The sequence below is a fragment of the Schistocerca cancellata genome, chromosome 5 (assembly GCF_023864275.1).
Source record: "Schistocerca cancellata isolate TAMUIC-IGC-003103 chromosome 5, iqSchCanc2.1, whole genome shotgun sequence".
Lineage (NCBI taxonomy): Eukaryota > Metazoa > Arthropoda > Insecta > Orthoptera > Acrididae > Schistocerca > Schistocerca cancellata.
Genome location: NC_064630.1, coordinates 549,203,152 through 549,217,106, shown reverse-complemented (window position 1 = coordinate 549,217,106; position 13,955 = coordinate 549,203,152). Strand labels below are relative to the sequence as shown.

General features: G+C 40.1%; 1 protein-coding gene across 3 annotated transcripts in view; it reads left to right on the top strand.

Annotated features, from left to right (window-relative positions):
• The window catches only part of LOC126188916 (serine/threonine-protein kinase greatwall), a 132,374-nt gene that overhangs the window by 75,159 nt on the left and 43,260 nt on the right, over nt 1–13,955 (top strand). For 2 of the 3 annotated variants that reach the window (XM_049930628.1, XM_049930626.1), the window contains exons 7-8: nt 1,603–1,690; nt 8,091–8,788. In XM_049930628.1, the coding sequence (XP_049786585.1) occupies nt 1,603–1,690; nt 8,091–8,788 (786 nt within the window). The remainder of the gene's footprint in view (nt 1–1,602; nt 1,691–8,090; nt 8,789–13,955) is intronic. The other variant, XM_049930627.1, reaches the window with a different exon arrangement.

Below are 13,955 nucleotides of genomic sequence, written 5' to 3'. Positions count from 1 at the left end.
TCCTTTTCCTACCCTCTTCTCCAAAACCTGCTTCCTACCCTTCCCTCCAAAACTCCCATAACCCCCCCCCCATCCTCCACCCCCCCCCATCCTCCACCCCCCCCCCTCACCCCAGTCAGCGGCACCCCTTCCTGATCCGCGGCCCTCCCGCCCCCGGTTTGTGCACAACATCCTCCAGTCCGCCACCCCCACCTCCCGCTTCCCCCCCCCCCCCTGCCTCCTACACTGTCGGTCCATTGCCTCCCCGCAGTCTGCTGCCGCCCCTCACCAATTTACGGGGTCCGCTACGCCCCCCCCCCCAGCCCCCATGTGTGCCCCCCCCCCCCAAACACACACACACACACAAATAAGTCAATACGTTATTTGATGATAAATCATTCTGATGTTAACGTTGTTTTTTGTGAACATATGTTTCTTCATTTTAATTTCTCTAAAACATGAAGTTGCTTGTATACAGTATGAAGTGATTGATGCGACTAGAAAGAATGTTTTCATTTCTAATAGAAAAAACATCTAAAAGTTCATAGACCTTTGTGGGCATAGTAAATTTCCATAAGATACTCCTGGTTAGTAGGCAGCAACATCATACCTGATTGAAAACAGCTTTGCAGTAAGCACATGATGGATAACCATCCCAATTACACTAGACACAGTGAGAGGAGCAGCAAGTCACAGAAGTAGCTATCTCTGGATTCCCCGACATGAACCGTTAAAATTCCATCTCAAATTAAATCAAGTGAGCATTATGAGCTCCCTCCATCTCTACTCCCAACATGCAGTCAGATTAAAAATTTTATTTATGATCTTTTTAAGGAATTAAAGGGAAGGAGCAAAAATTGTATATTAATTTGCATGGTTCTAGTTGTAGGTGTATTACTTACACTGGTGAAAGCCACTTGCAATATTGGCCAAAAAGTTGGTACACCATTTTGTAACATGACACAGCCTACAGTCCAGAACAATATTGTCAAAATAGAAAAAAGAAATCAAATTAAAATAAAATAAGTGTTTGTTGCTACATGTCAAAAGTTCAGGCCCTCAACTCATTATTCTGGATTGTTTAAGCAGCTAACATCTTTCTTGTATTAACTTTTCTTTGATTTAACTAATGTTTATTGCCCTTTCTTTTTCTTGTTTGTTCTTCCACTTCCCCTTGTAAATTTCTTTTCTTTTCCTGTATCCTTCCTTTAAATTTCGAAAACTAAATTTGTGCTTTGGTGACTAGTTAGTAGTTTTGCCTTCCGTATTTAAAATATTATAATTGATGTGAACTTTGTACATTTATTTTAAATAGATGTGATTTTTGCAGCAATACATACTTAAACTTATCCTTTCTGCTTTGAATTTTATATATGAAAATGATAATTGCATTGCACTGTAACATTTTTTTTTTTTGCAGTCTTCTTGGTTGTAGTCATTCCAGTCAGTTGCTATCAATCATGGTATTATACTACAAACATTTCCAAGTCCATTTAAGAAAATTGCAAAAATCTTGACTTTTTGATATCAGCAATATCTTATATACTATCTCTAACACTATTATTCATACTGTTAATTCACTGTAATATTGTGGTTTATTTGTGTTATTTCCTTTGTTTTTAGGGTTCCGAGAAATATCACTACATGCAAGAAGAAACTGTATCATCTCAGAAGACCTTTGAGAGTGGATCAGCACTTAGAGATTGCTCTAGTAAGAATCATATTACGTGTGTTGATTAAGTATGAAGCTGTGAAATATTACAATTGCTCTTGGTATGCCCGTAGCAGAAAAATGACCATAATATAATGAATATACACTGAACCAATACCTTCTGGCCACAGATGTTGAGACTGGTGAACACATGGTGGTGTAGCAGGCAGATGATGTAGTAAGGTGATTATAATTAAAGTTTAACTTTCAAACCACTGTAGAAATAACACCACTGCTCAGAATGATGTCAAATTGCGACAGAATATTATTGGAGAAGGGGGAAAATGTATGGCAGTAGAAAAATAAATAGTTACAAACTTTAGCGATAGACGGTGCTATAAGCACCATAATTTAATAGTAGTCGACTACAAATTACAAATGAATCGTACAGAATTGCCTAAGGTGTACATTTGACGTTAAACTGTACTAATCAGTGTGCATGAGCTACATAAGCCCATCCACCACAGCAAGGTCATATTGCATTGGGTCGGAAAAATTGGTTTTTAATTGTCCTGAGGCCAAAAACTGCATAAAAAGCATTAATCAAAATCAAATCGGATTATTAATTTCTTTTTCTGTGTGCAAAACATGTTCAATATGCTGTTCACCATTTTCTACAACAAGTTGAAATCGAGGAACAGCATGTTCCACAACTGATCGAAGTGTTTCTGGAGTCACATTCAGAATGTGTTGTGCAATGTATGCCTTCAGTGCAGCTAAGTTTGCAGTCAGAACACTTAACACATCATCTTCTACATAGCCCCACAGCCAGAAGTCACACAGATTAAGGTCAGGTGATCGGGACAGCCAGGCTGTAGGGACATGACGACTGATAATTCTAGCATTTCCGAAATGGTGCTTCAGTAGCTGCTTAATTGGATTTTCAATGTGTGGAGGTGCGCCATCTTGCATAAAAATGACCCCATCTACACAACCACTCTGTTGGAGAGCTGGAATGACGTGGTTTTGCAGTAGACACTCATAGCACTTACGAGTGATGGTACAGGTAACAGGACCAGAAGCACCTGTCTCTTTGAAAAAATTTGACCCTGTGATAAATGATTCCGTAAACCCGCACCACACAGTGACATTTTCAGGATGAAGTTGTGCTGGTTGATTTGCATGTGGATTTTCCATTGCCCAAATTCGACAGTTCTGGGTATTGACTTATCCTGTGAGATGGAAGTGGGTTTTGTCTGTCCACAAAATCTTCCACGGCCAGTCATTGTCCACTTCCATGAGAGCAAGAAATTCTAAAGCAAAGGTCTCTCTTGCTGGCGGGTCAACAGGAAGCAACTCGTGCACATGGGTAATTTTGCATGGATAGCAAAGAAGGATGTTTCATAGGATCTTACGCACCATGCTCACAGGTATGTCCAATGTTTGGGCAATTCACATGTTTGCACACCACCTCTCATCTCCTCCTGCATTGCTGTGGCTACTGCTTCCATTGAGTCAAATCAATTCGTTTCCTCCCTCTACCAGGTTGCACACCAAAAGAGTCTTTCTGAATAATTTTCTCCAGACCCACGGCAGTCATCAGACCAACGCCTTTTTTCAAACCCTTCAGTGTACAGAACTTCTGCAGAGTGACTTGTGCACAGTAATCATTCTTGTAATACAGCTTTACAAGCAGAGTGCAATCCTTCATTGAGACAGTCATGGCAAATGTCACAGGTGGTAAAGAAGGAAAAACTGTGTAACCGGTGTGTTTATACCAACTTAAATAGGTCGTGCGGATGGACAGGTGTTTTCATTTACATATTCTGACACATACAGCGCCATCTATTGATCAGTTATCACACTTGTTTTTTTTCTCCTGCCATACGTTTTCCCCCTTCTTTGATAATATTCTGTTGCAATTTGACATCATTCTGACGTGTTTTGAAAGTTAAACTTTAATTACAATCACCCTGTATATAAGCAGAGCAGAGATGGAGGAATCATTCTAGCAACAATAAGAGGTTCTCATGACACAAATGACTTGACAAAGGGCAGATTGGTACGGCCTAACATGGGAATGAGTATCTAGGAAACAGCAAAGCTGGTCAGCTGTTTGTAAGTGGTTGAAGAACAATGATACCACAAATAGGCAAAAAGGTGTTAGATGTCCATGCTTTAATCAAAGAACGTGGAGGTCAAAGACTTGCCCAATCTGTAAAGCAGGATATGTTGCTACCTTTGGTAGATCTGATGACTGAGCACAATGCTTGTGCAGGCATAAGTGTTTCAGAGCTTGCCGTTCAGCCCATATTGCTGCAAGTGTGATTTCACAGCTGACAGCTCCCACATGTTCCCATGTTGAACCAACAGTGTTGTCATTTATGAGTGCAGCAGGCATGGAATCATAGAGATCAGACCATGGATCAATGGAAATGTGCTTACTGGTGGGATGAATTATTTCTTGTTAAACTAGGTCAGTTATCATGTCTGGATGCATTGTCATCCAAGTAAATGGCTGCTTGACCCGCAGTTTTATACTGTGGGTGATGTTGACCTGGGTTTCCATGAGACCTATGTTGGTAATCAAAGGCACAATTACAGCTGTGGACAGTGTGAACATTATTGCAGACCACCTGCATCACTTCATCCTTGGTATCTTACATAAGACGGACTGCATGTTCCAGCAGAATAGCTGTGTTGCAAGTCCAGAAGCTTGGTACAATGGTTTGTGGAGCATTATTGTAAACTCATGGTGATGTCTTGCCCACTGAACTTGCCTGAGCTGAATCCAATGGAAAACATTTGGCAGCGGTTCCATGCCCACAAATCTCTATTCTGCAATTTAGAGGAATTGTGTAACGTTTTTGTAGAGATCTGGAGCCACACACTTCCATAAACCTACCAAGGACTTGTTGAATCATGTCAGGCAGAATTGATTCTGTATTGTGTTCTGAAAGTGGACCAACATGCAGTTAAAGAGGTGGTCATCGTGTTTTAGCTTATCATTGTATTTTAAGTATACAAAAGAGCTTTGCATTCTAATCATACCACCATGAAATTAACATTAAAGGTTGATAAATAACTGTTCTCATTTTAAAACCACATCCTTCACCACTTGGAATACGATTTATCTGTGTTGTATATGACATACGGTTGAAATCTGTATATTTCAAAATGAATATACAGATTTTTAAGGCTTTGTAGCTTTTATTATATTCAACTAAAAAATATAAATAATACATCAAATGAAAGAGCAATTCAAAGAGTTTTTTTTACATACTTGGAATATGCTATATTTCATTTAATATGGAACAGCCAAGAATGCCTGAAGAATGTGTTGAACAAGTGAGAATCTTTCACACACAGTCCCAGGAAATCAGTTCAGAAGGCTAGTCATGAATTAGCAATTCAGTGGCATGTATGTGGAGACTTTTAAAGGAGACGCTTACAACTGTGTCATTACCGTTTGCTCTTACAGACTACAGTTTACGTGCCAAGTTTGCAATTGAAATGTTGCTGCATGACGATGAAGACTTGTGGGATCAGTGAAGAATTGAAATTTCACATAAGTGGAAACATGAAGACACATAACGTGTACATTTAGGGGTCAGCAGATCCGCATGGTACAGTTGCAACAAGGCTTCCCTAAATTGATTGTTTTCTGTGCCATATCCTGGGAGAAAGTTTACCTGCCTTTATTTCTTGCTGAAGTAATTGTAACTGGTGTTTCTTAGCTTAATGTGTGAGAACTATGGCTGTTTCCTCAATTGGAAGAAGCTGAACCACAGAACTTTATTTGGCAGCAAGATACTGCACTGCCTCACTGGCATCACTCCATACGTGATTGGTTAACCATTGCTGTACCTGATGGCTGGATTGTCTGCAAGAGGCCAGATGAGAGAGCTTGTTTGCATGACTTCCACATTCACACATGACCTGATACCATTCAATTTTTACCTTTGTGGGTTCATAAAGGATCAAGCATATGTGCTTCCTCCACTACCAGCTGATGTACTTGACTTTAGAAATGTTGTTGCAACAATTACTCCAAACACTCTGATCAAGGTTTGGGAAGAACTCGCCTATCAAATCTTATGTGTGATGAATAGTGCTCACATTGAACACTTGTAAGAAAAACTGTATGAGTTGCCCTCTTACTTGATGTATTATTTATTATTGTAAGTTGAATGTAATAAATGCTACAAAGCCTATTCATTTTGAAACACAGTGTATATATTGCTTCACAGATATTTTTTCAGTTTCATCCTATTTTCTGAACTATTTTGAAATAACTACTTAAGTTATCCTTGAAGAAAAAGCAGTCAATGGGCATTAAGAACTGGAGTAAGTGATGGCTAATCTCTGAACTGGAAATGATGTATCCACTAGTTCTATCTGATACCAACTATATCTGCTGTGGACAGGTGCTGCTAAATCTTGATATTACCTCACCCTATAATTTTAAGCATAATACATGTTGTAATCATAGTATGGTATGAAATCATAGTATTCTAAAGTAGAACTTTCTGCTCTGTTATTGAAAAATATGTAGAATCAGATGATGTTCTTAGCTAATAGAACACATTTTTATTCTCCTTGTGTCTAGTATCCCATGGGCTACTACAACTCAGATACTCACCAGTAGGCATATGATCTCTTGCTCTATGTCCTTTATATCTCCAAGGTTGCCTCTACAAACTTTATTATGCATGGCAAAACACCTATAATGGAGGAAACAGTGTAGGACTACTGTGTGGTCATTACTTTTGCTACACTTTGCACAAAAATGAGATATTGTGTGGTTAACATGAAAAAGTTTAAGGGGGAAGAATGGCTGAGCATTACCTTTTTTAGGAGGCAGAATTCAAAGCACAGCTGATATATACATCCAGAAGTAGGAAAAAATGTACCTAGCTTTAAGAACTGTTTCTCCTTCCACATGGAGAAAGGAGGGATAGGTTGTACTGAGGGGCATGTCACTCAGACCCCAGAACGAGAGAGATTTACCTGTAGTGAGAACAAATGGAGACAGTCTTAGCAATCTCTTTCCTCTATTTAGTGATATCATTTCCTCTATCTGGTGATATCGTTTCCTCTATCTGGTGATATCGTTTCCTCTATCTGGTGATATCGTTTCCTCTATCTGGTGATATCGTTTCCTCTATCTGGTGATATCGTTTCCTCTATCTGGTGATATCGTTTCCTCTATCTGGTGATATCGTTTCCTCTATCTGGTGATATCGTTTCCTCTATCTGGTGATATCGTTTCCTCTATCTGTAGTGAGAACACATGGAGGCAGTCTTAGCAATCTCTTTCCTCTACCTGGTGATGTCATTTCCTCTACCTGGTGATCTCTTCTTCTCAATCTAGTGATAATTTTTTCCTTTTTCAGCAATATTTGCTCTGTGACCTGTGGTCTTTTTTTTCCTATGAGCAATTCTCCATTTAACATTCCTCACCAATCTTTTTGCAGTCCAATTTATTTTTCACCCATTTTTTCAATGTATTTATCAACTATCTTTTGTTGTAAGGTTTGCTAAGACACCAGACTTGCCTTTAGGAGAACTGCTGTTAAAATTCCCATCCAGTTATCCGGGTTTAGATTTTCTGTGATTTTTCTAAATTGCTTAAGGCAAATGAAGAATAGTTTGTTTGAAAAGAGTACCTGTACAATGGATTTCTTGTCCCATCCTTTCCTAAACCAAACTGGTGCCCCGTCTTAAATGACTTTGTTGTCAACAGAGCATTAAACTCTAATCTACCTTCTTTTCCTTTTGTTGTTGTTGCAAGATTAATTTATTGTCAATTATGTTTCGCGCATTCTTCCAGCAACCTTTTGTCTGTATGGAGAGTCTCTTCATCTTGTTCTTCAGTTTCTCTGTTATACTACCATTTTCACCAGTCCCTCACCTCTCCTATTTTTACCACACTCATCACATTCCCTAAGCTTGTATGTCAATAACTACACTCATTCCACATACATGACTAAGTGTAACCAAACACCTGTCATACATTCTTGTTCTTCAGTCCTGCTTAACATTGGGAATTACTAATAAAGGGCATCATCTTAAAATTTCCTGTCTCTGGTTGCAGTCAATCTTTCCTCTAATCCCTCCTTGAATTACGAACTGATGAGTGCTTAGTGCTTAACTCATCTTGTTTTTGCTCAATACATAGCCTGTATTTAAAATCCACCTTTCAGCCCTAGTATCTGATTGCACACCTGGTTTAATTCTTATTGAAGCAAGCCATCATCCTTGTTTTCCCTCATTATAACCACAGAAGGGTCCATCTCACCCTAGAATCTGAGTTCCTCATTTTTTGCCTCTTGAATGTAAGTGATGGGCTGCCATTTGTCTTGTGTAATTTTGCCATTTTTCAAGTGAATTTTCCTTTTGGTAATATAATAACACTATTAGTAAAGGATTAATTCAATTGTGTGTTTTCTTATTGCAGATCAAGTATTCAAACCAAAAAATAAAATATTAAACACAACCAAAGAAGAAAATAAAATAAAAATTATTAATGGAGTTTCTCCTTCAGCAGATCTGAACAACACTCGCTTATCCGGAATAAAACCATTTTCGCCCATGGACTACAAATCTTGTTTAAGTGAGAGTGGTTCAAACACAAGTGATTCATATCATACTTGCAGTAGTAATACATTTGACAGTACCAGTGTTGATTCAACAAGGAAAGATAAAGAAAATGACATAATTGCACAGTTGGCATATCAAAATGGCACTCCCCCTGTGAATCGCTTGACATCATTTAAACGTCCAATAGTTAGGGGGATGAAAAGAAAGCGTAATTTTCATAACAGTCTAAATTCAGTGGGAACTGTCTCTCAGACAGGACTCTCTGAAGAAATTTATCAGTTAAATGTCTCAGGGAGAACAGCAAAGAAAGTAAATATTTCCAGAATCTCTGAATCTTTGCAGTCAGCTTCATTCAGAAGTGCCAGTCCAGTGAAAGGGGTTCTAAGAAATTCCACATCATTGACTTACAGTGACATAAAAGACCACCACAATCAAGAAAAAATATATGTTTCTACACCTATATCATCTTTAAGTGTAAGAAAAATTACAAAAACAACAAGATTTGAACTTCCTCTTTCAAGCGACAAGTCTGGAAATTCTGGAACACCAGACCAGGTATGATATTTTTCTGCTTTATTATTGTTATCTTTAAAGTATGGTGTGTATTCTTTGAGAGGTGTCATGAATTCAGTTTTGTAATCAAGAAAATGAACTTGTTGCTGTCTCAATTTACTAATAAAAGAATGTGTATAATGTGTACATGTTCTCATAATGATCTATGTATTTTGTTTCTCAATTGCCTGCCTTGGTAATGCAGTAATTTAATTTCTGCCACAAGGAAACAGACAAAAATTATCCAATAAATTGCATCATGAGATTAAATTCAATAGTTGGACAGTAATTTTGCTTTACGTAATAATGGAAAACTAACTTTAATATCACTATGGTGAATATAAGTACAGTATAAAAATATCACAAGAGTTCATAGAGTTCCTTTAGCTAAATCCTATCATCATGTGATACAACTGAATAGTTGTTAATACTCTATGTGAATTGTGGAAAAACAACCTTTTGTACAACACAAGCTCTCTCTATATTTTGATTGATTGCACATACTTGCGGATGAAATCTACACCAGCATTTGTGAAAACTTTAGTGTCCAGAAAAAATTTATGAATCCAAACTCGGGAGGTATATGGGGCACTGCGCAATAAAAATTTGGAATAAAGATTTCAGAGAGATGGCACACGTAGGCCCAGTGGTGGCCTCTCTTGAGTGACCAGAAAGATCAGAGTTGCACCAAGCTCAGTGTTTGAAGATCCAACAAAGTGGGAATGTAAACACAAGTCTCAGTATGTCTTATCAGCTTCAGATGTCACATCAGCAGCATGTGAGTACAGTTGAACAGGCAGAATGATTGATTTTCAGGGAATGGGTTTGTCATATTGTGATGTCTCAGTACAGGGCTTGGTGTTAAGACAGTGACAGTGGTACATATGTGGAATCACAGGATACAAGGATGTTGTCTGGAATAATGAGCATGTACTGAACCATTCACTGTGACCATATCATAAGATGACCACCATGTAGGTAGTGTAGTTGTAATGGACTTTACAACCTCATACACATTGTAAACTAACCATTGGAATACAGCAAAGGATGTAAACTTTTCTGTTACCATATTTAGAGGGAAATCCCAAACCAGTTCTCAAAAATCGATTTCCCGTTACCACTTCTGAGTAGTCATGCAGGCACTCAAATAACGATTCTGGAAATGTAGTTCCGGCAGTCAAATTACTTCTTCCACAATTAATTAATCTGTAAACTGCTATGCTCACTCTGTCTTTTAGGGGCAAAGACTATGGTTGTGGCCAGTACTTGGTGACAAAAATTTGGTAATTCTGTTCATAGGAGTATGAATGTGTCTTCACTCATTCAGAAATTTTTTGGCCATTTCATGTCTCCAAAAGGTTATATTAGCATAATGTTTGATCACTGATCATTTTTTTTCTTTTTTCACAAAACATTGATTGGTGGTGATAAGCTTTTTAAATATCTCGTCTCTTACAGTCTCCTCCTCCTCGTCCCCCTTTTTCTAGTCATTCTCCTCATTAGTGCAGTGACATCCATGAGGAAATTGTTCTCTCTCTTCATTAAAAAATATTGTGAAAGTACTTATAACCTCACTTCTCACACAGACAAAATCAGGCAATTAATTTAGAGACACCATTCATTCAGGACAACTGGCATTTTGAAAACCTATGTTTCATAGAGCTGGCACATTCAAGGTTGGACTAATGTGTAAACATGACTGTGAAAATTGTTTCTGAAACTTTATTTTCATCTTCCAGAAGTTGTGTAGCATGTAAACATGATGTGTGTGTAATAACAGAGTGTTACACAAAATCGATCCAAGTAACACAAGTACGGTTATATTCATAAACCTCTGAACAATAATGGACATAAGCCTCTTGTGACTCCACATGTACAAGACAAAAGAATCATACAGAAGGTGCAACAGAAGAGATACACAGAACAACTGATGTAAGTGGTACAAGCTAAAAGAACATAGTGAAAGTGAGTCAGTACTGCTCTGCACGTACATAGGCATGAGTCGCAGGTAGATTGCGTGGTGGCCTCTAATGGCTGGCCCACTGTGATACAGTTGGCTGTCAATTTAAGTACACATACGACACTACGCTCAGCGCACTCACATGCACTAATAGCAGGATACGGCACATATCTTCCTTGTGCAAAGAGGGTACCGTGTGATGGAGGAGATGCCAGCAACCCAACGAGATAGACATCCACCAGATTTGGAATGGCAGTAGAAAGTGCTGATGGTAGGAGTGGGACAATGTGTTGGGTGGGCACCAGGGAGGAGGGTGTTATCATCATCTGTGCAGCATCCTCAGCAGGGAAGTCCCACTGTGGAGGAGATGGGTCTGGACCCAACGGTGATGATGGCTGGGGCAGTGATGGCTAGGGGGCCGTTGGAGGCAGCCTCACCAGGATGGCAGGCTGCAGCAGCGGACCCAAGGCTGGAGACAGACTGGTACCTGGTGCTGGGAAGCTGAAACCCCAGGGTATCACTCGTGGAGGAGGCAGTCAATGGAAAGGGGGCACTTCCACAACAGGTGATGAAGGACTCGACGCAAGGGCCATGGGGCGTACTGTGGCGACAGGGGCTGCACCTGCGAACTGATAGCTTTTGGTGGTGAGCAGGGCACATCTTAACAAAGTGGCGAGCAGGGACGTAACTGATCAAATTGCCGCGGCACCAGCCTATCGACCGTACGGAGTCACAAAGACACATCACCAGTGGCGGAAAACGGGCCAATATCCATTTGGGCCAGCGACTAAACCCCAATGCCCATAATGGCGATCCAGGCACGAAGTGGCCAGATGAACTTGATCATGGAAGTTGCAGCGCAGGCCACAGAAGTCGAAGGAGCTTTCGTGGCAGCTAGGTGTGAAGCAACTCAGCCGGGCTCTGTTCTCCTGTAGGCGTGAAGTAATAGGTGCTCACAAAATAAAGAATGGCACATGTCCCACAAAGAATGCACAGCAAACTTTTTTGTTTGGGACTTGAACCTATGCACTAGTTGTTCCACCTCGCCATTTGATTTTTGAGGTGTCATGATGAATGATGTGATGGGAATAAAACAATTGAGAGGTGTAAGAAACAAACTGGAGCCCATTATCAGAAACTAAGGTATAAGGAAACTCCCAATAGAAAAACTCTCAACAACTTATGAATTGTGACCTGACCTGACATCGATGCACACCAGAGAATTTAAGGAAAATACATCCATAATCAAGAGCCAATAGGAATTCAAGATGAGACTCGTAAAGTTGACATGAATGCGTTCTCAGGGCTGGTGAGGAGTGGGCCAGGAGGACAGAGATGCCTTGGGAGCTGCCTGTTGTCAGACTCATTACTCACAAGCCACACCAATTTTGACATCAATCCCAGGCCAAAAAACATGTCTTCTAACTGACACTTTAGTGTGCGAAGCTCTCCAATGGCCCTGGTGGAGAAGGCATAGAACCTTGTGGTATAACATGGCAGGAATGACTACTCCAGGAGAGAGGTCTTCCATGGACAACAGCAAAACAATGCAAATGGCAGCTGCTATGCGCAAAGTCTTAATTGGGAAACCCATGACCAAGGTCTGTGTTTCAGCATCAAAATGGAAGCAAAGCAGTTCTTCACAGTCAAAGCCAGGATTGGGCCCACAGGAAGATGGGACAAGGCGTCTGCATTGGTATGTTTAGATTTAAGTCTAAAATGGATTTCATAATTGTAACAACACAAGAACAGTGCCCAGCATTGTAGATGGTGTACTGCCTTGTCAGGTAAGGAAGTGTGAGGGTTAAACAAGAGAACCAGGGGTTAATTGTCAGTAATAAGTTGAAACTTGAAGACATACAAAAAACATGAAATTTCTGGAGAGCATAAACTATGACGAGCCTCTTTTTCCACCTGAGAGTAATGCTTCTGTGCAGGAATGGGAGATTGAGAGGTGAAAGCAACAAGGTGTCCAGAGGCCTTGGCATATTGGTGCACTAGGAACACATCGAGGCCTTACTGTGAGCCGTCAGTCACCAAAACTATGACCTGTTCTAGAGGGAACATAACTAAACACGGGGCCAAGAGTAGTTCGGATTTCAACATTTGAAAGCGAGTTCACAGTATGGGCATGAGCAATAAGGTACATTCTTGTGTAACAAGGCATGCAATGGGTGGGCGAATGTGGCCTCTCCCAACAGGAAGTTACAGTAGCAGTCTATCTTCCCTAGGAAGTCCTGAAAGTCCTTTGTGGATGAGGGGTGAGGCATAGACATAACATTGGAGATGGGGTCTGGCAGAGTGTGAATCCCATACCAAGAGACCTCAAACTCCAAATAAACAACAGAAGGTTGAAAAAACTGAGGTTTCATGAAGTTGCACTATAAGCCTGGAGATTGTAAGACAGTAAAAAAAGTGTGCAAATTTTTCAAGTGATTGGCCATGGGGGAGCCCGTGACAACAGTATCATCCAGATAATTAATGCAACCTAGGACAGGCATTGTCAATTTACTCTAAAAATTGTTGGAAGATAGTGTTATAGAGACTAAAAGAAGTATTCAAAATCACAACTCGCTCATACTCTTTGTCCACAGAAACTTCCAGATATGTGTCGGACAAATCAATTTGAGAAAAGTACTGGCCACCCAATATTTTCACCAACAGTTGCTTCTGGTGTAGGAGATGATACATATTCACGATCAGCTGGGCGTTGGCAGTAGTACTGAAGTTGCCACAGAGGCAAAGTTTCCCGGTGTCTTCCGTACTAAAACCAGGGAAGACAACCATTCATGAGCCATAACAGGTTGCACCACTCCCAGAGATTGAAGTCTGTCCAATTCTGCTTTCACCTGATAATTCAGGATGAGAGGAATAGGATGTGCGCAACAAAAACGAGGCCTAGCCATAGATTTTTCAGAAATATGAGCAGAAAAATTCATAGCACACTCTGTGCCTTCCAAAAACAAGTCCAAAAACTCCTCACACTGTGTTTACAATAGAGAACACAGTACCTGTTTGGACACAAGGTGAACTGTATCGGTGATAGAAACTACAAAGACCTGAAATGTATCTGCCCCGACCAGATTCTCAACACCAGCATCAGCAACCACCAAAAATGTAATGGGACAAAGCACCGACTTGTAAGAGGCATATGCCGTAAATTGTCCCAACAGCTCAGTGTTATGTTTGTTACAACTGACCAGCTTTCAC